General features: G+C 44.0%; 1 protein-coding gene across 1 annotated transcript; it reads left to right on the plus strand.

Annotated features, from left to right (window-relative positions):
* Positions 1 to 754: 754 nt before the first annotated feature.
* On the plus strand, positions 755 to 22,005 carry SHE (Src homology 2 domain containing E). The gene is made up of 6 exons (XM_030841852.3): positions 755 to 1,477; positions 4,168 to 4,294; positions 12,979 to 13,281; positions 15,572 to 15,728; positions 16,176 to 16,295; positions 17,714 to 22,005. Exons 1-6 carry the CDS (start codon positions 872 to 874, stop codon positions 17,898 to 17,900), a joined length of 1,500 nt encoding a protein of 499 aa, XP_030697712.1. The 5' UTR covers positions 755 to 871; the 3' UTR covers positions 17,901 to 22,005.
* The last annotated feature ends 4,016 nt before the right edge of the window (positions 22,006 to 26,021 follow it).

Genomic DNA, 26,021 nt, shown 5'->3' on the forward strand with positions numbered 1-26,021 from the left:
CGCTAGGACGGTAACTGCACCGGCTCGGGAGCAAGCGTCCGCGGGCCCTGCTCCCGCTTTTAATAGACACCCTCCCCCCACACACACCCCCAAAATATGCTTGCAGAGAGAGTGGAGCGAGTGACAGCGGCGCGCGCCTAGCTCTTTTAGGAGTGGAGGGGCTCCCATCCTGGGTAGGAGAGGTGCACGTGGAGCACTTGGGCTGCGTTTGAAGGCAGCGCCTGGCCGAGACCGGCTCAGTGCAGATGGGGAGCTGCTTACCCAAAACGTGGGGGGCCCTAACCACGCGGGCGCAACCGGTCAGCACGTAGAGCTGCTGCTACCTTCCCCCAAACATGCACCCCGGACCCGCCTCTGCAGAGGCACTGACCCCGGCGCCCCCGGATCTGGGCGGGAGGTGGCGGGCGGGGAGGCGCCAGCCTCGGAGGGGAGGGGCGCGCGGAGAGGGCGGGCTGCCCGCTGGCGGCCCACCGTCCGTCGCGGCGCCGGGGACACTCCCGCCGCCTCCGCTTCGTCTCCCCTGGTCCCCGGGAGTGTGGGCAGGGCTGTCCCCGGGCTTCCGTGGGCCCGGCCTCTCCCACTTCGGGAGGAAAACGCAGGGGAAGCCCCCGGCGCCCGCCGCCCCCGGAGACCCGCGTAGCCCCCGGCCGTGCAGGCGCTGAAGACGAGCTCGGGCGGGGCCCCGGTGCGTCGTGCCTGTCGCCGTCCGTGTCCGGAGCGGCGGCTCGCGCCCGCCCGCTCGGCGCCCCGAACACCCCTCCCCGGGCCATAGGGGCCCCACCCTGCGGGGTGTAGGCGACGGCCGGCCCGGGACGAGCGGAGCAGCCGTCGCGGGGCCTCGCCGCGGCCTCTAGCGCCCCAGCCCCGGGGAATGCAGTGGCCCCCGGCCCCTGGCGCTTCTCCGTGTCTAAGCTGGGCCTCCTCGTTCGCCTGCTCCGCGGCCACGACGCTCCTGAGCCGCGCCGGCCGGGCCCCCCTCATGGCGGCCAAGTGGTTCAAGGAGTTCCCCCTGAACCTGAAGACAGTGTCGGAGCGGGCCAAGCCCGGCGGCGGGGGAGGCGGCAAATTGCGCAAGAACTCGGAGGCGGGCGGCGCGGGGCCCGCCCCGGGCAAGGGCCGAAAGAACTCGGCGGCCGAGCTGGGGAGCAGCCGGGCCGGGGTCGGCCCCCCCAAGGATAGCCGACTGTCCCGAGACAGCCTGCAGGGTCTGATTCAGGCCGCCGCGGGCAAGGGCCGCAAGAACTCCCGGGCCACCGAGGAGGAGCCCCACCGGGGCGCGGCCAAGAGCTCAGGCTGCAGCACCTACATCAACAGGCTCATCAAGGTGGATACTCAGGAGAAGAATGGGAAGAGCAACTACCCCAGCAGCAGTAGTAGCAGCAGCAGTAGCAACAGCAGCTCTTCCTCCGCGTCCTCTTCGCCTTCCTCCCTGGGACCCGAACTGGACAAGGGCAAGATTATTAAGCAGCAAGACACGGTAAGAATACAACCTCCCTTGGACCACCTCTCCCCTACTGAAGCGGAGCAGTGGGAAGGGAGCATCGTGAACCCGCTAAACTCTAGGGTTCTTTATACCTCAGAGAAGGTGAGGATGTATTTACCCCCTCTAACATTTGACTCCTAAGTGACCATTTAAAATAGATTTTGGTTTTTTTTAATCTTGAAAAATTCTCATTCTGGCGTTGGGGAACTTGGCAGAAATGTACTTCCCATTTAATTTTATCAGTTTAGAAGAATAAGTGAATGAGACAGTTGGGTGCTTTGTTAAATGTGATCCCCTTGTAGATGTGGTTTATTTTAATTTAGAAATCCAGGGGAATTGCAAAGCTAGATTTGTGTGTAAATTTTATCCTTCTTGAGCTTAAGGAATGGTAACCTCTAAACTGTTTTAAGTACTGATTTCAGCTGCCCCCCCTTCTCTGCTTTTTGGAAGCGCCATCGTTCTTTGCACTTCAACCCAGTAAAGGGTTTCTCAGACCTTCACTAGCAGCACGAGATTACAGCCCTCTTTCATTCATCCCATGAACATTCACTGTGCAGGAGCCATATAGGATAAGGGGCACAGGGCTCTAAGGACTGCGGAGGCTACAGAATAGGACAAGGAAATGCCCTGAAGGGAAATTACAGATCAGGACAGAAGGTGTTTCCTGCTTCTTACACACTGGAGGTTTTCTGGGTGCTGTCCAATGTGAGACAGTTAAGAAAAGGAGTGTGAACATGTGAAGAGACCCACTCATTCTTACAGAGATGAGTTGGGGTTTTGTTTGTTTCTTATTTTTTTTGGCTGCGTCGGGTCTTAGTTGCAGTGCTCAGGCTTCTCTCTAGTTGTGGCGTGCAGGAGGTTTTCTCTTCTCTAGTTGTGGTGCGCAGGCTCTAGAGCACGTGGGCTCTGTAGTTTGAGGCGCGAGAGCTCAGTAGCCCCGCACGTGGGATCTTAGTTCCCCGACCAGTGATCGAAACCCTGTCCCCTGCATTGTAAGGTGGAATCTTTACCCCTGGACCACCAGGGGAGTCCCCGTTCGTTTGTTTTTAAGTCTGCTGTTCCGTGTGAAGGAGAGAGAGAAGAGCTTACACCCAGCTTTCAGACTCCAGCCCAGCCGATCACTTCCCTGTCATGAGAACTTTAATTTTCTCTTGCCCAGTCTTCAAACATGTGGCCCACCCGGATGGAGTCAGGAGTGGTAGCACATACCACGTGTGTCTGCATTGGCACTTCTATTCATTCCTCCACTTATTCTGTCCACAAGTATTTACAGCGTACCTACCCCCCTGCCAGACACTGCCAGGAGAGCCATGGAAAGCTGATCAGCTCGTCCAGACATTAGTCAGTGGTCTCTCCATGTGTTTAACTAGATCATAAGCACCTTGCAGCCAAGCACTGAGTATCATGCTTCGTGTTCCTCGCTGTACCTTGGGGATGCAGTACACATGTTCAGGCAAGAAGAATGGAGTGAGGGAGTGAATGGTAATCACAGTCCTCTGCAGTGATTGCCCGGTTATTGGTCGTCGCTTCTAGATGTCTAAAGTTTCTTAGGCCATCTCCTCCCAGGAAGAGGACTCTCATCCAGGCTGTCCCCTCCTCCTCACTTCTCCCTGTTTAGCTGGATTCTTCTGCCAGCTCCAGTGGTGCTTCTCCGTGAACTCTTTGGAGTATGTAATCAGAGATTGTACCAAGGCCTGGGGCTTCCTCCCTTAATTTTGATTCACCTTTGGTTTTTATTCCTCTCTCTCTCTTTAACTGGAATAAGTAGTTTATCTATACTATCCTAGCTGTTTATTTGTGGAGCCACGTTGACAATAGGGAAAGTGCTGTGCTTTAAAAATGAATATATCTTTTTTCCCCATAAAACTCTTCCTCCCTGAGAAGCACCTGTCAAGCTCAGGCTCCCTAAGCGCCCACATTGTCACCCAGCTGCTGCAGAACAGAACTATTGCACTCACACCACCTTCCCAGGCACTTTTCTATTTTTGGAAGGATGGATGCTTTCTGTAGCAAATACGGATCAAAACTCTATCTGATCGTAGTCTATGAGAATCAGTCTGCCTATAAATTATTGAACCTAGAACTCCCACAATACTCTTCAGCTCTGACCTATTTCTTAGGCTTATTATGAAGCCTGCCTCTTTAGAGCTGTTACAAATTCCTTGAGGACAAAAAGTAAGTCTTGGTCTTATTTTATTCCCTCTCAGTGCCTAGCCAGTGCTGGTGGGTGTTCAGTATCAGTGGGTGATGGGCTGACTTAACCATGACTATATTGCTCAACTGGTTGACATTAAAAAAAACAAAATCATGGAAAATGTAGTAGACCAGTTCATTTTTTTGTGCTCTAAAGCCATAGACATCTTCCACCTTCCGCCATCCATCCCTGCTACACTTTAACCAGCAAATGCCTTATTGCTTGGGGAGAGAGAGGGAGGTGAAAAGAGCCTTGGGGATAAGCAGGAGAATTTAGATGGATTGTTGCCAATCAATTATACTACCAAAATAAACCAGATGTTTGTCCAACTGGGTGGATAATAGTGTAATCAAGTGCAGAAGCTCTTCAGAACTGGTTGGAAATTTTGACCTCTTTTTGGGTCTGCAGGTTTTTTAGCAGTCTTTTTGATACCATTGTCACTCTGGTATATGACAGTCCTTAGCAACTCCCCTGTCTGGTTCTTTTACAGGTCATCATTTTAGAAGACTACGCTGACCCTTATGATGCTAAACGGACGAAAGGCCAAAGGGATGCAGAAAGAGTAGGGGAGAATGATGGATACATGGAACCCTATGATGCACAGCAAATGATAACAGGTTTGTAACCAGGAGCTGCTTTATACAGACTGAAATCTCACACTCACTCAGAACGTAGTAAAAATAATCACCAGTGTGTATTTTGGGAAGAGGGGAGAAGGGACTATACCAGATCCTGCTGAGTGGAAGAAACAGAAATTAGACTCAAAACTAAAGTCAAAATATCTGGTTAACATCCCTAATGGTTTTCTGTCCTTCAGTTTTAGAATTTGTGGGAGTCTTTAAAGTTTTTCTAATTCTATGCAAAATGACACTTGTGAATTTGCAGATCTGCTCAGAATGTGATCTTCAGTTTTAAGATTATTTAAATACACTTTTTGGCCACTTTCAAAGCTTTGACATCCATAATGGGAGTCATAAATCTGTACCAAGGGACTAACACATACTTAAAGTACTTTAAGTTGTTAAAAGTTGCAGAGGGCTTCCCTGGTGGCGCAGTGGTTGACAGTCCACCTGCCAATGCAGGGGACACGGGTTCGTGCCCCGGTCCGGGAAGATCCCACATGCCGCGGAGCGGCTGGGCCCGTGAGCCATGGCCGCTGAGCCTGCGCGTCCGGAGCCTATGCTCTGCAACGGGAGAGGCCACAACAGTGAGAGGCCTGCGTACCGCAAAAAAAAAAAAAAAGTTGCAGACATGATGTGATCCTCTGTTTTATAGTAGAAGATTGATTTCTCAACAAGCTTTACGATATTGGAGGAAAAAAATTTAATTACTAAGGAATGAGTATGAATCACTGACATGAGCCAAACCACTCAAGGCAAACCTCCTAAAACCAAAGTTGACTACTCTTGTGACTTTTCAAGTTGGAATAATTCCAACTTGTGAGTTGAGCAATCACTGTCATTTTTTGTGTCACACTTTTCCCTTTTATTCATAATTCTCTTAAGTTGGTGTAAACAATACTTTAAAAACTAATTATTTAGATTTATTTGTGCAATTTTAGAGTAAGTTATCTATTCACCTAATTTTCCTTAAAACATTCTTTAATCTGTAATGAAAAAATGCAGTTTCTAAGTGCTGACTCAAGGGAGCCTTGTTTGAACATCGTGGGTTTCACGCCTGGGAAAGGAATAATTGGTCACACATTAAAGACTTTGTCTCTTCTGTTTAAAAACAGATGGAAAAGCTGTAAGCTCAGGCTCCATAAGCATAGTCTCAGAAGAGTTGAGCATGAGGGTAACTGCAGCACCCTGGAAGGGTCAAGACAGGCTTCAGAGTGAGACTGAGCTGCAGCAGGAAAGCACTGCTCTGTTTCCTGCTCTCTGCTTACAGAGATAAGGCATCACATTTGGGAAGGGTGTACCCTGACCAGGCTGTGACCCTGAAGGTCACTGGACTGTGACCTCTAATGAAATCTGTGAATGAAAGGAAGTGAAAATGAACTTAGTCAGAATTTTAAAAAATATCAGAGGCTTGAAAGGAATAGGAGGAAAGATTTTCTTTTACATAAAACTGAGGGAAAAGATTTTCTAAAAAAGCAAAAAATTAATGTTTTGTTTTGATTCACCTTTCTTTGTCCTTTGGTTTTCATTCCTCTCTTTCTCTTTAATTGGAGTAAGTAGTTTATCTATATTATCTCAGGTTTTTTGTTTTTTGTTTTTGTGGAGCCACACTGATAATAGGGAAAGTGCTTTGCTTTTTAAAAGTGAATGTCTTTTTCTCCCCCCATATAACCACCACAAAACCCTGAAACGAGGGGACCCTCATACTACCCCCTTGTTACAGGGTAGAAAATAAGATCAAAGAGATTCTGACTCTCCTATGTTCATAAGACTCTTCAAGAGACAGAGCAGGAATTGGAACCCAGATCTTCCCACTCCAGACTGGGTGGTCTGCTTTCTACACCAAGCTGCCTCAGGACCTGTGAAATGATGTATGAAAAAGTTTAAACTTGACATATAAGCAAGGCACCTTTCCACTCAGACTCACAAGGAAAGTTGTATTTAAAAGTCAAAAGTTGGTACGTAACTTGTTGCTTTTCCCCAAAAAATAAATAAATAAAATTTAAAAATTAAAAAAGTCAAAGTGTCCAATACGAAATAAATGTAATAATAGTAGTAGCTAGCATTTAATATTTGAACATTTATTAAGTTCCAGGCTCTGTTTTAAACAGTTTATCTGAATAAATTTACTTAGTAATACAAAACTAATGTATTCAATTGGAGGATAAATTCAAATTTCTTAAAAATTTAAATTACTAACATTTAAGAATTACTAGCTTTTTTTCCTTTGCTCTTTTAAAAAATATTGGTGAATTTAAAAAGTCCTTCATTTAAAATATATATCACAAAGTACCTTCTTTGTGCTTTGTGATATATATTTATGTGCTTTATATATATAAAAAATATATATCACAAAGGTATAAGAGAATATACCTCTTATTCTACGCATAGGTTACACAGCTGGACAGAATAACAGGAAGTGGGTTTATCGGAAGCTGGGAATAAAAGATTTGCTGCTGGGTGGGTTTTTTTTTTTTTTAAACCTTTTACTTTTTTCTGTCCAGTTTGCTCCCTGTGGGCTTGGTTGTCAAGTCCAAGCTCAGAAATGTCTCACATTTCTTGAGAAATGTTAAGGATTTTGTTTATTTCAGCAGGAGATAGAGAGGGTTCTGAAGAATATGATTTAACTGTGGAGCACCCAACTTCTGTACTGCCTTTTTGGGTGTGCTGTTTTGTTTTGTTTTGTTTTTTGGCCATGCCACGCAGCTTGTGGGATCTTAGTTCCCCGACCAGGGATTGAACCCGGGCCCTCAGCAGTGAGAGCATGGCATCCTAACCACTGGACCACCAGGGAATTCCCAGTACTGCCTTTTTAATACCTCTGAAGTGGAAGTAACATGCCTGATTTCAACAATATCTTGGATGTATAGAACACTGTTCATGATGGTATTTTGTAACAACCATCAGATATTTCCTAGGCATTTCTTTACCATGCACCCGGCCCTGTGCTGGGCTCTGGGCATCCAGGCAACAAGATGTACAGGACCCATGTCCTTATGGACCTCACAACCCAAGGGGCAAACAGACCTAACAGAGCGGAAAATATGTCACTTAGCACTTAGCCATGAAGAGGAGAATAAGAATCACCGTCTGCCTCAGGGAACAGAGGAAGGAACAGAAATTGAGGCATTTATTACTTTCCTATGGCCAAGGCTTAGGGGACCCAGGCTCCCTGGATTCCCCCCTGCCCAAAACTTTGCTCTTAACTTTTAAAAGCTAAGGATTTTTAAATTTATGAATAAATGCTCACTTAGATTTCTCCAAAGGATTGTTAATAAAGATATGATAGTCAGTACAAGGCAATATTAGTTTAAACCTGTTGTTGTTCTGTTAGATTTGCAGGAACATTTTAGCTAAATAATTAGCAGAAACATTCTACTTAATTTAGCATGATAAGTTTTCGCCACCAGATTAAAACGTTAGCATTGGGAGGATCTTTAGAAGTTCCCTAAGATGAGCCAGCATTCAGCATGATAATTCCTTCTGCAGCTGGTATCACACAAGTCGAGCGTCTACTAGGTGCCAAGTTGCCACATTACCCCACTAAATCCTACCAGCCTGTGTAGTGGGTGTTAGAAGGCTCTGTTTTACAGATGAGGAAACCAAGGTTCAGAAAGATTCAATAACATGTCCAAGTTATGCAGCTGGAGAGGGGGGATACCAGGTCATCCAACACCCTTTGGTTTTAGTTACCAAGCTCCAGTCACAGATTGTTTTTAAATTTTTATTGTTGCCTCCAAATGGTTTTATTGGTTGGTGTAGATAGTCAAGTCTAAAGGAGAACCTCATTTTTTCAGTCTCCATTTAAAAAATTATCCATGATGGAAAAAATAGAAACAGAAGACTTTTTGATTTATTTACTTTGTCTATATTTTGCTTGTTAAACTTAAGTTTCAGGACTTCTGAATTATATCTGCTTTTGTTCAGATATTTAGATTTGTTCGACAGGAGAATATTAATTTTAAATCAAAATTTAAACATTGGTAAAAGATCCCTATTGCTGATTCTAAGAGAAACATAGAGCCTTATGAGACTCTAAGTTTGATGTTTTGAATACATGGAATGGATTAAGGGAAAATGTACATTACAGAAATTGTAACTAGCATTCTACATGAAATCTTTGAGGCATAAAGTAAGATATGATAGAGAAGGCATGGGCTCTGGAGCTAGCAGTGAATGGCTCCCCTGCTGACTACTACACAGCCTCAGTCTTTTCACCTGTGAAAATGGGCCAACACATCTCTTGCTGCATTATGATGAGGCCCCACTGAGCTGCAGGTGTAACACGCCTGGTACATGCATATGTGAAAAATATCACAATTATTTAGACACTCTGGAGAGAGAATTCCATTTTCAAAGAGAATTCTGAACAAGTATAGGGGAATATTAATTGCTAACTAGAATTAATTTAGCAAGAGAAAGTCTTAGTCTTCTGCTGATGTTTTAAAATATAGATGGCATACTTAGGTACAGTGAGAGCTGGGAATTGAGAAGGGAAAATTTTCGGCCAGTATTATGTTTCACGGCAACCAGTTGCAGATACGAACTGGTGCAGGTCAGGCCTCAGTTCAGCCCTTGGTGAGATGGGTGTTTATCTGCAGCCCGTTGGCTGTATTCTGTTGTCTGCCGTGGTAAATGGCCTCTATCGGCAGAGCCAGGGCGTAGCTTCCTCTAGCCATTTCCTCCTTCTCAGGCTCGTTTCCTCTCGGAGCCAGCTCTGCACGTCAGGGGCTATTCTCCCTGCAGGAAGGGTCGGCTTGCAGCCCCCGCAATTGTTTCTGTTTCTATGGCGCCTCAGGTTGGGGGCAGCCAGGTGCTGGAAGGGACTGGAAGGTTACTCCCCTTGAAGGGGCAGATAGGCCCTGCGCTCAAGCCCTATGTTTCCCCGTAATTGAACATTGTTTAAAAAGATGATCATACTCTGCAGATTTTGCCCAATCCCAGGATCATCCTGGGAAGGAACATTCTCAGCTGTAGACTTTCCAGTGTTTTTCCCAGAGCTCTAAGTGTGCAGTGACTATCTAAAATAGAAGGAATACTGAATTCCCTGGCGGTCCAGTGGTTAGGGCTCCGCGCCCTCACTGCGGAGGGCCTGGGTTCGATTCCTGGTCCGGGCACCTAAAATCCCACAAGACACGTGGTGTGGCCAAAAATAAAGAAAAGAAACAATCATATATTTGGGACTTCCCTGGTGGTCCAGTGGTTAAGAATCTGCACTTCCACTGCAGGGGGCACGGGTTCAATCCCTGGTTGGGGAGCGAGGATCCCATATGCCACGCAGTGCAGCCAAAAAAAAAATTAATAAAATGAAATAGAAGGAATACAAGTGCTGCCTCATCTCAAAAGTAAAAACCCAAATACATGTGTAATAAGAACTCAAGAGTCTAATCACTGTACATCATTCTAACACAAACTCATTGAAATTTCCTGTGAGCAGGACTCCTTCTATCTTAAGGTTGGAGTCAAGCCTTTTTCTATTTTGTTCGACTGGGACAGAATTGAAGCAAGGACCTTAGGAAAGGTTTCCCCAGCCTATGCCAGTCTGAGGGTAAACTTAGGTTTTGATCAGAAACTTTAAAATTCTGAATTAGTCCTTTGAACTCCTTTGTGTTTTCTCTTTCCTCTTTCCTAGTTCTGTAGAAAAGTTCTTTTTCATAAATTCCAGGCTTATCTTAATTGAACCAAGAGCAGAGTGAGTTTTTTGTTTCTTGTTTTCCATAACTCCATCTAGAATAAGCCATGAAGAAAAACTGTCGATTGAAAGTCAAGAGGCTTGAACCAGAGATGCAGGAGACCTCAAATAACCCCAGGCACCTTCCTGGCCTGGGGATGGGGAATAGTCCTTCTAACTCTCACATTCGGATGTGGAAGTTTTTGATAGTAGGAGGACCCTTTTCCTTGGGCTGGGGCTAGCAATGATAAGATTAGCTCTGGAGGGCAGGAGGAACTGGGATGGGGACTGTGGGGACCCAGGTGTTGTGGGAGTGCTTCTCGGGCTTAGCTTCTTATTAGAATCACCTGGGGGAGCTTTTGCAACTCTGACTCCCAGGCTCTACCCCAGCTCAATTCAGTCAGGACCTGTGGTGATGGGACCCAGCCATGAGTATTTGTTAAAGCTCCCCCAGGTGATTCTAATGCACTGGAACTGCAGTTTTATAGGATTGGAGCCAGCTGCAGTAAGGGGCCCTATCCAGCAGAATTAGAACCTCATCCTACAAATAAATTCTGCCCCTTTGACTTTAGTGTCCTGATTTTAATAACTTTTCCCTAGAATGTATCCTTTCCTTGTTGTAGAAGTCTTATGGAGTCAGTGATCCTTCTCTATGGAGTGTCACCATGCCCATTTTCAGTTGCCTGGAGAAAGTCTCACTTTCCTTCATTTCTGTGGCACTGTAAGTCTCCTGATCCTCTTCCTCCTTACCTGACCATTCCCTCTCAGTCTTCTTTGGTGGCATCTCTTCTTCCAACCACCCTTAACTGAAGAAGTCCCAGATTTTGCCTTTGATCCTCTTTCCTTTTCAATCAGCCTCCTTTTCTCTGGCGATGGCTTTCATTCTCACAATGCCAACAATGATCCATTTGTGAGTAACTCCTTGACATGTACCTCTGACCTTCATCTCTCTGCCAAGCTCCAGGTCCATACTGTCTGTCACCTGCCTGGAGAAGTTCTAGAGCTCCTTCCCCTCCCTCTCTCCTCCCATCCATCCATCCAACCATTATTTAGCACAACTGTTTCCTACAAAGTCAAACAAGACATGGGGGTCCCTGGCCTGGCAGTCTCCACCAAATTGGAAATACAGACACATCAACAAATAAATCCATACACTGAGAGAGATGTAAGGTGAGAGTGGGTTGGCAAAGCGGTGGCACCTGGGGGACATGGGGCACTGGAGGAGAAGGTAGGCAGGAAGGAGGAGGAGATGCTAGGCTAGACTCCAAAGGATTGGCAGATCACCAGAACACTGGTGGGTATAAGACAGTGCAGTGTGCAGGGAACTTCAGAAGTTCCGTTTGGTTGGAACAAAGAATTGGATTTTAAGGGGTTCAGGGATAGGGTGGTATTGAGAGAAGAAATTGGAGAGGGAAGCAGTGATGTGACCACAGAAGGTGTCCCATGCCATGCTGAGCAGTTTGCACTTTGTAAGTGGACATTTGAGAACTTATTGGGTGTTAAGTGATGAGGTGAGGTGTTTGTGTTAGAAAAGTCCTCCTTCACTGTGACCGGGTGGACGGATTGAAGGCTTCCTCATGGGCATTTAGAGGAACCACAGCATGATGCTTCTGTCGGCCTATATCACCAGCTCTGGTTGTCAGAGACTCTAGTCATCGCTGACTCTACCTGCCAAGGCCTCTGGGCCCCAAGCTGGTCAGTCCCCAGACGCTGCTGCTTCCTTCCCACTGTGGCTGGCCGGCTGGTTAGCTGGTGGTTGGTTGATTTGCATCCGGTTTTTTGCATCCATTTCTGTGCCTCCGTTCAGACCATACCTTTATTCTATCCTGTACACTGTGTTGGAGTTATCTTCCAGCAAATCACAAATATAATTATTATTACCTGTTTAAAAACTAGCAATGGTTCTCCACAATATAAACTTTTTAATTCTGGCTTTTAAAACTTCTGCACTTTGGTGCCTGTCCTGCCTACTTTTCCAGCTTCTTCTCCCGCTACCCCTCTCCTCTCTTGGCCTCTGTCCTTTGAACTTCTCTCTCGATTCCCCCTGATGGGAACAAGCCCTTTCTGGTTCCCACCTCCATATCTTCACTCATGCAGCTTCCTCCACTGGAAATGACCTTCTCTATCAAAGTCAATGCATCTTCCATTTCTCTTCCACTTGGAGTCAGTCCAAGTGTGGTGGCTAAGAGTATGGCTTCTAGAGCCCAACTTCCTGCTTTTGAATCCAGGCTTTCTTTGCACTTACTGGTTTGGGCAATTTCCTTAAACTCTTTGTGCTTCAGTTTTCTCTTCTGTTATATAGGGAACTAATAGAACCTATCTCATAGAGCGGTTGTGAAAATTACAGTGCACTTAGAAAAATGCATAATGCATAGGACACTATGGCTAAATGTTAACTCTTGAGATATTATTTTTGTTGTTTTTCCCCCAACTCCTTTTACTTTTATTTATTCTGTCGTTGTTAGCCCGTTAAGTATTATTTGTGAATATGTCACTACGTCAAAACCGCCTAGAAGTCAAGAACTCTGTCTGACGCACATAAAGATCTTACCTCAGTGTACGTGATGGCCCAGTGCTTGAATATAGTAAACACTCAATTTTTATGAACATACTTTGATCACAGCTTCCTAACAAGATGTAAACGCTTTGAAGGTGAACCACACTCAAGAGGAGACAGGGGGACCGGGAGTTGTGGAGCAGGTTGCCTTGAGGCCACTTCTCCAAACTGCACGCGCGCGCGGCCCCAGAGGCAGGCCTGTCTTCAGTTGTGATCCCCTAATCGTTGGACTCGATCCTATTATCTGGCTTGATCCTATTATCTGGCTCAGGCAACTGGCGGGAAGAAGTCGTAGGGCCCTTCCCCCAGCTGGGCAGCCATCAGCCCAGTAAGGAACAATCCAGGCGTTCTAGACAGACCTGTCGGTTGGGGGTGCAGTGGTAACTGGGTTCATCACCGGGCTTCCGTGACACCTTTTCTTCAACAGTATTGTGAATGGTGTGTGTTTTTCAGAAATCAGACGACGAGGTTCCAAAGACCCTCTGGTGAAGGCTCTTCAGCTGCTCGACAGCCCCTGTGAGCCAGGGGAGAACGGCACGAAGCCCGAGGCGCTGGCCAAGAGACGGAGCTCCAAGGAGCTGCTGGGAAAGCCGCCGCAGCTGTACGACACGCCCTACGAGCCGGCGGCTGAAGGCGGCCCGCGCGCCGAGGGGCCGGAGCGGAAGGCGCGGCTGCCCCAGGACGACGAGAGGCCCGCGGCTGAGTACGAGCAGCCCTGGGAGTGGAAGAAGGAGCAGATCGTGCGGGCGCTGTCGGGTGAGGGCTGGGTCCGCGCCCCCCGCTCCCTCCTGCTTTCTGCTTCCCTGATGGAAAACCCCGCCAGCCGCAGCCGGGGCTTTGCAGCCAAGGCTCTTTTCTTTATGTTCCTCAACTGCACGCCTCTTTTCCCAAGAAATCTGATATGGGGAAACGAGAATTTGGCTATGGTTGGAAGACCAGGACTGAAGACGAGCCCTTAATGTTGCATGTATCCTGTATCCTTCTGGGTATCTTTATTTTCCTTTATCTTGGCAGTATGCGACTATTTTGGAAATGCCTTAAGTCACTATTGAAAAACCTTATCTAATCACCACCAAAGCTATCAAATTGAGAGCAGCTTTTTCTAACTCTTACTTGGTGTTACTCTTCAAACCTGTTAAAATCCCTGTTTATAAGATGCCAGTAGTGGATCAAATGGATTAGAGGAGAGGTGGTTGGAAAGCTGGAGGAAGCTAGCTTTTTTTTTCCTGTCAAAAATCCTCCTAAAGGAATCAATTCTTCAAGTATGAACTTTTTTTAATAACTTAAGAGGAAGTTGATAAGTAGATTGTCAATAGTTATTAAAAGTAATTCTCCCTCCTGCTTCTCCCTGGCCACCGAATTTCTTTTGCCTTTGATTTTAAAAGTTAGGGCTATCTTTTCCCTCTAACAGTAAAGCTATGTTTTTGATTAAAAGTGTAGTCAGTGTAGGGAATTCCCTGGCGGTCCAGTGGTTAAGATGCTGTGTTTCCACTGCAGGGGGCACGGGTTCGATCCCTAGTCAGGGAACTAAGTAAGATCCTTAAGCCACACAGCCAAACAAACAAAAAGTATAGTCAACGTAAAGGGTGAATAGAAAAGGTAGTTTGTTTGATAGCAAACATTTGAGTCAGGTTTTCTGTTTGTGTGCTTTAATTTTTTATATAATTTTATTGAAGTATAGTTGATTTACAATGTTGTGTTAATTTCTGCTGTACAGCAAAGTGATTCAGTTATAATATATATATTCTTTTTCATATTCTTTTCCATTATGGTTTATCACAGGATATTGAATATAGTTCCCTGTGCTATACAGTAAGACCTTGTTGTTTATCCTATATATAATAGTTTGTATCTGCTAATCCCAAACTCCCAATGCTTCCCTCCCCCACCCCCAAATCAGTTTTTGTCTTATTTTAGAATTGTTTTCCACAAATCTCTGCTGGGCACCTGCTACGGTGCTAGATGCTGCTCATTTTATCTCTCTATCTTCTATCCAACCTAGATGTCATAGCATCTTTAAGGCACTATTAGTAGTTTTTTTCTGAGTTGATTTTTCTCTTTATTATTTCATAGTGAAAACTTCATTTGGTGTCAAAAAATGATATGCACTCTTGCAGGGAGTGATTACCTGTAACTCTGTTTAGTCTTTTATTCTAAATATACCAAAACGAAGAGTTTTTTATAAGTGCATGCTGAAGGGACTTCCCTGGTGGTCCAGAGGTTAAGACTTCCCTTCCAGTGCAGGGGGTACGGGTTCGATCCCTGATCGGGGAGCTAAGCTCCTACATGCCTCATGGCCAAGAAGAAACAAAACATAAAACAGAAGCAATATTATAAAAAATTCAATAAAGACTTTAAAAATGGTCCACATTGAAAAAATCTTTAAAAAAAAAAAGAACATGCTGAAATATACTAAAGTGGTTTCCTCTCATAATCTAAAACTGTTCCACATTAATAAATATCTTGCAGAAAAAGTGGCTGCATGTGGATGCTAACAGTATGATCAGACATCAAAGACAGCAGGAGCTCAGCTATCCCAGGGCCTTTTGCAGTATTTTTTTTTATTAATTTATTTTATTTATTTATTTTTGGTTGCGTTGGGTCTCCGTTGTTACACGCGGACTTCCTCTAGTTGTGGTGAGCTGGGGCTACTCTTCATGGCAGTGCGCGGGTTTCTCATCGCAATGACTTCTCTTGTTGCAGAGCACGGGCTCTAGGAGTGTGGACTCCAGTAGTTGTGGCACGAGGGCTCAGTAGTTGTGGCTCACAGGCTCTAGAGCGCAGGCTAAGTAGTTGTGGCACGAGGGCTTAGTTGCTCCACGGCATGTGGGATCTTCCCGGACCAGGGCTCCAACCTGTGTCCCCTGCATCGGCAGGCGGATTCTTAGCCACTGCATCACCAGGGAAGTCCCTTGCAATGTATTTTAGCTCAAATTAAAGAGGGGGAAAAGCTTCTTTCCTAAGATGAGGCAGACAAGGTCTTTTCTTTGAAGTTTACATGGGTCACCTCAGTGGCCTCTGATGTTAAATGGAGCCTTCCTTCCAGTTCAGTTTGAAGGCTCTGAGCGACCTTCCGTCAAGGAGGAGACAGTGAGGCAACACCACCGACAGAAGAGTTGGACCCAGAAGATCTTGAAGCCAACCCTCTCTGACCACAGTGAGGGGGAAAGAGTGGACCCAGCCCTGCCACTGGAGAAGCAGCCGTGAGTCTCCTCCACAGATACGTGTAACACACAATGACCAGGAACTTGGTCGGGGCACACTGGACCATTTTACATGATTCTTTTTGGTGCTGAATACTTGTCTGGGTGGGACTTATTAGTGAAAACCCATTTTCAAAGCCCAGTGCATGTGTGCAGAGTAGAGAATGCACTGCATCCCCAGAACCTGATCTCAAATTCCATTCCTCCGCATAGAGTGAAAACTTTTAAAATGACACTAGCCCTGTTAACTCCCTCTTAGGTGATTGATAGGTTTTGTGATCCAGGATTACCCACATCTCATTTTGTCTATTTTGAATGGGAAGCAGGATCTAGTCCAGCTCTTGAGCTTTCACTCGAAGTTCATTTCAAATAATGCTTTATGGAATGATGCCCTGTCTGGACTGGTATCTTGATGCTCGTGATTTCTCCCCCTGCCCCATTTTTCAGTTGGTATCATGGTGCCATCACCCGTGCTGAGGCTGAGAGTCGACTACAACCCTGCAAAGAAGCTGGGTACCTGGTTCGAAACAGCGAGTCAGGGACCAGTAGGTACTCCATTGCACTAAAGTGAGTATCGTAGCCTCCCTGTCCAGATGCAGGAGAGGAGACTTTCCTATCATGGGTAGATGACCAGGCAAAAAAGCTATACTTTGAAGGTGGTTCACAGGGGTATGTACTGTCAGAAAATAAGATACATTTGCTTGGACAACAGAGTAAGACATGCTCTGATTAGAATGCAAAATTGGGGGAATTCCCTGGCGGTCCAGTGGTTAGGACTCAGCACTTTCACTGACGTGTGGCCCCAGGTTCAATCCCTGGTTGAGGAACTAAGTTCCTGCAAGCCGCATGGCTTGGCCAAAAACAAAAAAAGAATACCGAATTGGTATTGGGTAAATGTCCCAATACCTCTTATGATAAAGAGAGTCCTATTTTATTACTGTTGTACATTGATCACTTTCTGCCTTACATTACGTGATCTAAAGTAGGTCCTCTCAGCAGAGAAATAATTCTTGATAAAAAAAATAATTTCTAACAGGATAGGTCAGTGGTTCTTTTATTCCCTAGTGTTTGGGACTTTAATAAATCCGATCCCTTGATTGTCAAAATGCCAGCTGCAATTTTGGTACTAGTTTCTTTTGATGAAAAAGGAAACACTGCCTTGCAATGACTCCCCTGCCCAGTTGTACACAGAACATTCATTTTGGCCTGGTAGGCCTGGTGGAGCTGGTGTCATGGAAATTCTCCTTGCTCTTGCGAGTTCAGTGGTGCTATATTGGAGGATCATTGTCAAGAGCCCTAACAGCATTTCCTTCCTGAGGAAGCTGAGCCCCTGCAGCTGAAACAATCAGACTGGAGGGGATAAGAGGTTGTCGGGGGGGAGCAGCATGGCTCAGAAAACGGGATAGGCCACCAGATACACAATACCAGGAATAGCTTTGCTGTGTTCCTGAGACTGGTGCTCGTGGATTAGATCTTTGAGCCTTCGGTGCCAGCTGTCATTATACACAACCAGGAACAGTCTTTCCAGATTGGGTTGGCCGTGGGGGGAGGAAGGAAACAGTTTTATTATTATTATTATTCTTAATGTGTTCTTTGGGGAGGAAACCTTACACATGTCCTTTTAGCCATGACAAAGAGGGTGAGTTTAAACCTCACCTTCGTGGTCTCATACTTGGGTTTAAGCACTAGTTTGGCAATTTGGGGGCCAGGAGGGACTGGCCATTTTTTTTTCCTTTTGGTCCGGTGCCTGATGACTTGTGTGTATGAAGGATAAACAACCCAAGGGATGCGACACATTTAGCTGAGGGCTGTGAAGCTTCTGAGAGCTTCACTGGAGTGCTGACTGCATTTCTGTTTGAATATCACAGTTCCAGGAATGGATGGGAACCTGTTCGCCTGTGGATCTGGCTGAGATTGTTTTCAGTGGGGAGGGATCCCTCTGCTCACTCATTCATGTCTTCTCCTCAATTTTGGTTTTGTTCCAGGACTAGTCAAGGATGTGTCCACATCATAGTGGCTCAGACCAAAGACAACAAGTACACCCTGAATCAGACGAGTGCTGTCTTTGACAGCATCCCGGAAGTGGTACACTATTACTCCAACGAGAAGCTGCCTTTCAAGGGGGCAGAACATATGACCTTGCTCTACCCGGTGCACAGCAAGCTGCACTAAGGTTCAGCCACCAAAAGCCCCAGCGGGGCCTCTCACACCTAGGAGGGCATCAGCACCCAACCAGTATCTCAGGGGACAAGGCTGGACTGCACCATGATATTTTGGAGGAAGCGGGACGCTTCATTTAGGAGTCCAAAAGTCTTCGGCCTTGAATCCATTCCATGACACTTGGTTACTGACCTGTCCCTTTTCTCCTTGCTAAGTAGTTCTACAATGAGAAACCATAATTTACCAGTTGCCTCCAGTCCTGGAGTAGGGTGCTCTATTCGGGGCGTGACCCTCAGGAAAGGTAAGTCAGGAGTCCAAAAATATTAAGATTCTCCAAAAATGTGCTAGTTGTTCCGTGGAATACCTGGTCTCCAAACAAACCAACAAAAATGCACTTGGCTTTTACATAAGACAACAAAAAATAATCATGTGGACCCAAAGAGCATGTAATACGGGACCCCTTCTTGGGGGAAAAGCACAAACAGTGGAAAATAAGTAAATAGTGGGCACTTTGGAGAAAGCTATATTTCTCTCTGGAGGGTCCTAGTTCAGCTCCGGAGTCCATAAAAATACACAACTGTAGGGTCTGGCAAAAGGATTATTAAGAAAGTTTGTGTTTTCTCAATTTCTGTGGACTTTTTCAGCAAATCAGTAATATAAGCATAAATAAGAAGGAAGATGCCTCTGATTTAAGAATCACCAACATAATTAAGCATTGGCAGCATTACCATTATTCTGAATTACAGAATAAAATATACAACGAAGATTTCATTTCTGATTTTTAACAAATCTGAAAATTTACAAAGCTCAACAGCTCTTTTCTTATTGAATAATTATACAGAACTTCTGATATATTTTGTTTCACCTTTGCTCATTTTAGTTATTGGAGCCATTTTTAATTTTTATCCCTAAAATTGGATTCACTTTGTATTTTAGAGTAACTTAAAAATATATATATATAGGGAGTTCCCTGGCGGTCCAGTGGTTAGAACTCCACATCTCACTGCCCAGGACCCGGGGTTCAATCCCTGGTTGGGGAACTAAGATCCCACAAGTCACGCAGCACATATATATATATATATATATATATATATATATATATATATATATATATATATATACACACACACATAAACTCTAGGATATGATTGTGTGAACTGGATCTCTAAAACCTGCAAAGTTTCTCTCATGCTGTACAAAGCAGACCGGTTGGCACCGTATAAAAATATTTTAAAAGACTGGCATTTTCTCTATCTACTACTGCTTAAAGATATTAAAATAATATTCATAGTACCATTATGATTTATTGTGAACTTGTATCGCCAGTGTACTTACTGTGAAAAAAAAAACTGTGGGAATGGCATACTGTGAGAAGGCTACAGTGAGTGGCTCTATAATTACAACTGAGCAGATGTTTCTGTATTCTGGGGTTTGTAATTTGGTTCTTGAAACTGGTCCAGATGCAAATGTGCTGACTGTCATCAATGAAAAGTTAACTTTTGTAACTAATGTTAAATACACAAAAGAAATGTTGATTCGGTTAATTTTTAGGAAAACATATCCTTCTAGTTATTAGTTATCATTTTACTATTATGATTTAGAGATTAGTAAATATTCGCTTCTTTATTCAGTTAAGATTGTAGCCAAAGAGTCGTGTGATCTTTGTTTTTAAAACTTTGAAAGGAACTTTTCCTCACTGGATGTCAAAGATTTTATTAATCAAGAACGTTCTGTTTTTTAAGTACTGATAGAATTTTTTAATGTATTGGTTTACGTACTATATCTTTAGTACGAGATTTTTTTTTTAATTTTTAGCATTTGTAGTTCCAGTTCCATTAAACAAATATTTATTATCTTCCATATACAAATAATTCATTCTGTTAAACTTATTTTCAGTTCAACATTCTAGAAATGAAACCTTATTTTTTACTTAAACGTATTCTACAAAGGAAATACAGCAATCACCCTAATTTTAATAAATGCTGAAAGCTTTGTAAACTTTTTCTTTGTGCACTAAATGATTTTTGGCCCATACCCAGCAACTGTGATGAATGTAATAATGAAATAACATTTTGAAAGCAGACCTGATACATTAAGTATTTATTGAGCTTCTATCATAGGCTCAGTATTGTGCTTCCTCTATATTGTTTTTCTGTGACAGTCATGCTGTTTTCTTTATATAATTAAAAGTGGAGATGTGGAGTTTATATATGGTCCAGTTCCTTCACAATTGTACAGGAGGTTATAATAAGAAGAAATATAGTAAATTCGTAGAAGGGGGGTAAGCTACTCTTTTCTTCAGGTTGTGACACAAGCTGACAAAAGCCAGGGAATTCACAGCTGGGTGGTGGCACAAAGTACCATATGTTCTAAAAACAATTAGGCCCAGCAGGGTTTCCCTAATGGCTTCCTTGTTAAGCCTCCAGGGCCAGCTGATCTGAAGCCCTCTTGACATGTCTCCTCTCTGAGCTCTGAATGCTTGTGCTTTTTGTCATTTTTGTCTTGATACAAGTATTTTCCTGTAGTCGTAATTCTTTGGAATTCATTCAGTCTCCCAGAATATTTTCTGATTCTTTCTGGAGAGAATAATGTCTTCTAGCAAATTTGTACTCATTTGCCTTGAACTTTAGCATCCATGGAGCTTCCTACAGCTGTTCCTTCCCCTTTATCACACCTCCTTTTAAAAAAATGCTCTGTTCCAGGTTATGAGTTTATTTCATTGGCTCATTTCAGGCCTATAAGAACGGAGAGTAAAGGGACACTTCTATTTATTTTGCTACCATAGCTGTTTCTATCAGGATGGATTTCAACCACTGGAGTTGGTGTATTTAAATAAGTAGGAATAAAATAATGGAGAAATGGTAATATATGTACAGAAAGGTAAATGCTGATATGCCTGTTCTGTTCTGAGGATGGAAGTGTCCTTTTTAGTTATCCAAAGTACTTTCTTAAGAATCATATATAAAAGGAGCCTTTATTCTTATCTGTTCAAAGTCTCCATGCTTGGCGGAATTGTTACTCATTTATCGGCCTCTGCCAGAGGACGGGGAGGTGGGCAGATGATCCGTAGGGACAGCCAGAAGATTTTGAGATAGGTAGGAAAATAATCCTAAGTTATTAATTGGGTCATTTGACTATGTCATTAGTCTGTTAACGGCCACTGTTAGTGAATAAATCTTAATACTTAATTCAGAAGAACGACTGAGCATCTGAGACATTCTTCAAGTTGCTTTTTAAATGAGAGTAGCGTTTCTATTCTATTAAAATGTCCTTTTTTAGTCAAAGGTTAATGGCTCATTTTTCCTTCAGTCTAGGGGTATATTTCATTTCCCTTCTCTCCTCATCCTTTTAATATTTAGCAGAATTTATTTGATACCTTTCTCACGTCTCATTCATTCGTTGTCTCTTTCTTATTTTCTGTAACCAGCACTATTTTGGCCTTATGATCTCTTTAGAATCACTCTTCTTTATTGTTGTCTCCAATTTTTGTACCCCCATTAACTTGGACTTAGAGAAACTTGGCCTGCAGTGAACCTTAATTTATTCTCCTTAATTTCTGACCCTATAGAAAGAAAACGGTGGTGTGTTACTGCCATCTAATGGAGAGAAAGAAAACTGCAGTGGGAAAACAAAGTGCATTTAGGGCAGGGTTTTCTGAAGGATTTCTGATACAGTCCTTAGCAAGAAAATGATGACACAGCAGTTGCCATCTTGAAATCTGCCCTTTCCTGCGGAAAGGGTGATTTGCAACCTAATACAACCATCGTCACGAGGCCTCTGGACTATGGCTGGATCATGTCGTTTAGAATCTGAAATTTTAATGAATATGCTGGCAACAGATCATTGAGACAGGCATCTCATTTTGTCAAGTTCTTACCCATTCAGTTATTTTGTCAGGGGGCCTTAACATTTTAAGTATCAACTAATACATAGTTTTAACTTCTGAAAATATCTGAAGATTGTATGTAATACTGGTGCCTATCGGTAGTGCTTTAGTAATTTATATTATATCAGAAAGATTTTATAAAAATTTCTGGATGTACTGCAGTAGCCAATATAAGCTGCATGCCCGCCTGAAGATTGGTTTACTCTGAAATGTAACTTTAAATAAACATTATTCCAGGAAAACCAGTGTTTCTGCTTGAGTCCATTAGTTTTGAGAATCACCTCCCTTCATAAAAAACACTTTTCTGCTATAACAGAGAGGGTCAAAAGTTTCATTTGCAATCACCGTTGATGAAATGTATAAACAAACTGCAATTGAACATAACCAGCAGACGTGACCTTAATTTTTTTTCTGAGTTCACCTTTAGAGCCCTCCTATTATGTTTTCCGTCCCAAATAAAACAGGACCACACTGAAGCTCTCCTCTTCCTCTCCACGGCCGTCTTCTTCCTGAGTAGGCGGTTGTTACATTTGTCCTTGTCCCTGACTAGGCATCAGAGTTGTGGCTTTGCTTTTGTTTTTACCCTTGTTTGTTATTTATACAGATGCCCCCAGCCCATCCATGGGATGTGATGCTGCAATCTGTGATGAATCTTAAGTTTTTTAAACTTCTACCGGGTGATTTTGATACCCAGCCAGGGCTGAGAACCACCACTGGAAGCAACTGTTTAGAAACGCACAAATAGATTCATTTGAGTCTCTAGAAGAAGGCTATAGTGTTGAGTCTTTCACTATCAAAGTCTTAATTTCCATTGAACATTTATATAAACTGCCACCCAGTGGTACATTGGGTGCTTATTGTGTTTTCCCATCTGTGTTAACCGAAAGGGAAGTTTGCATTGAGAAATACCTCCCCAACATCACCACAGCAATTGAGTAATTACTTTCAGAATTCAGGTTGAACACATTTACAAGAGGCCAGGGTTTGCTGAGTATTGGAATTTTGACCCTGTGAAAGGCCAAGATGTAAGTAATGAGAATAGACTCTTGGCTACACTCCAGGTGTACTCCTAAACAAATGCTTTTCATGCTACATTATCTTGCTTTAATCCTCCACAACTCAGTGAACCAGGTGGCCTCATTTTTCAGATAAAGACACTGGGTCAATCGCATAGTAAGTAGTAGCCCAGATTGCAGCCCAGGTCTAATTCTGGAGTGGCTCTTAATTGGTGTACCTAGACAGGCATACCTCGTATTATTGCACTTTAATGCACGTCACAGATACTGCGATTTTTAGAAGTTGAAGGTTTATGGCAACCTTGCATCGAGCAAGTCTATTGGTGTCATTTTTCCAACAACATCCTCTCGCCTCCTGTCTCTGTGTCACATTTTGGTAATTCTCATAGTATTTCAAACTTGTTTATTATTATATTTGTGGTGGTGATCTGTGATCAGTAGTGTTTGATGTTACTCTTGTAATTGTTTTGGGGCACCATGAACCACGCCCATATAAGATGATGGGCTTAATAAATGTTGTGTGTGTACTAACTGCTCCACTGACTAGCCATTTCCCCCATCCCCTGCTCGGGCATCCCAATTCCCTGAGACACAGTAATATTGAAATTAGGCCTATTGGTAACCCTACAATGACCTCTAAGTGTTCAAGTGAAAGGAAGAGTCTCTCACTTTAAGTCAAAAGCTAGAAATGATTAAGCTTAGTGAGGAAGGCAATGCCTTAAGCCGAGACAGGCCGAAAGCTAGACCTCTTGTGCCAGTTAGCCAAGCTGTGAATGAAAAGGAAAGGGTCTGGAAGGAAATTAAAAGTGCTACTCCAGTGAACACACAAATGATAAGAAAGTAAAACAGCCCTATTGCTGACATGGAGAAAGTCTGAGTGGTCTGGATAGAAGGTCAAACCAGCCACAACATTCCCATAAGCCAAAGTCTAATCCAGAGCAAGGCCCTAACTCTCTTCAGTTCTATGAAGGCTGAGAGATGTGAAGAAGTTGCAGAAGAAAAATATGAAGCTAGCAGAGGTTGCTTCATGAGGTTTAACATCGAAGTACAAGGCGAAGCAGCGAGTGCTGATGTACAAGCTACAGCAAGTTATCCAGAAGATCTAGCTAAGATCATTAATGAAGGTGGCTACACTAAACAGATTTTCAGTGTAGACAAAACAGCCTTCTGTTGGAAGAAGATGCCATCTAGGACTTCCATAGCTAGAGAGGAGAAGTCAATGCCTGGCTTCAGAGCTTCAAAGGACAGGCTGACTCTTGTTAGGGGCTAATGCACCTGGTGACTTGAAGCTGATGCTCATTTACCATTCCAAAAACCCTAGGACCCTTAAGAATTATGCTAAATCAACTGCACCTGTGCTCTATCAATGGCCCAACAAAGCCTGGATGACGGCACATCTGTTGACAAAGCCCACTGTTGACACCTACTGCTCAGGAGAAAAGATTCCTTTCAAGATATTACTGCTCATTGACGATGAACCTGGTCACCCAAGAGCTCTGATGGAGATGTACGAGATTAATGTTGTTTTCATGCCTGCTAGCACAACATCCACTCTGCAGCCCATGGATCAAGGAGTAATTTCAACTTTCAAGTCTTAGTCTTTAAGAAATATATTTCATAAGGCTCTAGCTGTTGTAGATAGTGATTCCTCTGATGGATCTGGACAAAGGAAATTGAAAACCTTCTGGAAAGGATTTGCCATTCTGGTTGCCATTAAGAACATTTGTGGTTCATGGGAAGAGATCAAAATATCAACATTAACAGGTGTTTGGGAGAAGTTGATTGGAACCCTCACAGATGACTTGGAAGGGCTCAAGACTTCAGTGGAGGAAGTAACTGCAGGTGTGGTGGAAATAGCAAGAGAACTAGAATTGGAAGTGGAGCCTGAATATATGACTGAATTGCTATAATCTCATGAAAAAACTTTAATGGATGAGGAGATGCTTCTTATGGATGAGCAGAGAGGTAGATGTTTCTTCTACTCCTGGTGAAGAAACTGTGACAGTTGTTGAAATGACAACAGAGGATTTGGACTATTACATAAACTTAGTTGATAAACCAACAGCAGGGTTTGAGAGGATTGACTCCAGTTTTGAAAGAAGGTCTATTGTGGGTAAAATGCTATCAAACAGCATTGCAGGCTACAGAGATATCATTCATGATAGGAAGAGTCAATGCATGCAGCAAACTTCATTGTTGTCTTATTTTAAGAAATTGCCACCACTATCCCGACCTTCAGTAGCCACCACCTGATCAGTCAGCACCATCAACAATGAGCCAAGACCCTCCACCAGCAAAGATTATGTACAACTCACTGAAGGCTCAGACACTGGTTAGCACTTTTTAGCAATAGAGTACTTTTTTAAGCATTTTTTAAAATTTTATTTATTTATTTTTGGCTATATTGCATCTTTGTTGCTGCGTGCGGGCTTTTTCTAGTTGCGGTGAGCTGGGGCTACTCTTCGCTGCGGTGGGCAGCCTTCTCATTGCGGTGGCTTCTCTCGTTGCGGAGCACGAGCTCTAGGCACGCAGGCTTCAGTAGTTTTGGCATGTGGGCTCAGCAGTTGTGGCGTGCAGGCTCAGTAGTTGTGGCACGTGGGCTCAGTAGTTGCGTCTCGCGGGCTCTAGAGCGCAGGCTCAGTAGTTGTGGCACGTGGGCTCAGTAGTTGTGGCTCGTGGGCTCTAGAGCGCAGGCTCAGTAGTTGTGGCACGTGGGCTCAGTAGTTGTGGCACACGGGCTTAGTTGCTCTGCGGCATGTGGAATCTTCCCGGACCAGGGCTCAAACCCGTGTCCCCTGCATTGGCAGGCGGATTCTTAACCACTGAGCTACCAGGGAAACCCCGGCAGGTGAATTCTTAACCAGATTCCTTGCCGCCAGGGAAGTCCCATCTTGACTTTTTAATAAATAATTTTTCATAAGCAGTACAACCTGGCTGAACTATCCCAAAACAGAGGGATTATAGTTAGTTAGTGAAAAGCTTACTCTAGTTGTAAAAACATACAGGCTCATGAAAAAAATTTTAATATGCGTAAAAGAAAAAAGAACGTGCAAATCTGGTCTTCAAGCAGCTCCCTAATGCTCTTAGGATATCAAAAGATTGCTCACCACAGAGCATGTCCAAGGCAGGCCTCCCCCCCAGCCCCAGGCCCTGCACCAGCAGCCTCCCTGGGCCGCCCCCTCCACCCGGAGCCCTCCTCCTCCGTCTTCACTCTCCCTATCCCTTCCTTCC

This window comes from Globicephala melas, chromosome 1 (assembly GCF_963455315.2).
Source record: "Globicephala melas chromosome 1, mGloMel1.2, whole genome shotgun sequence".
NCBI lineage: Eukaryota > Metazoa > Chordata > Mammalia > Artiodactyla > Delphinidae > Globicephala > Globicephala melas.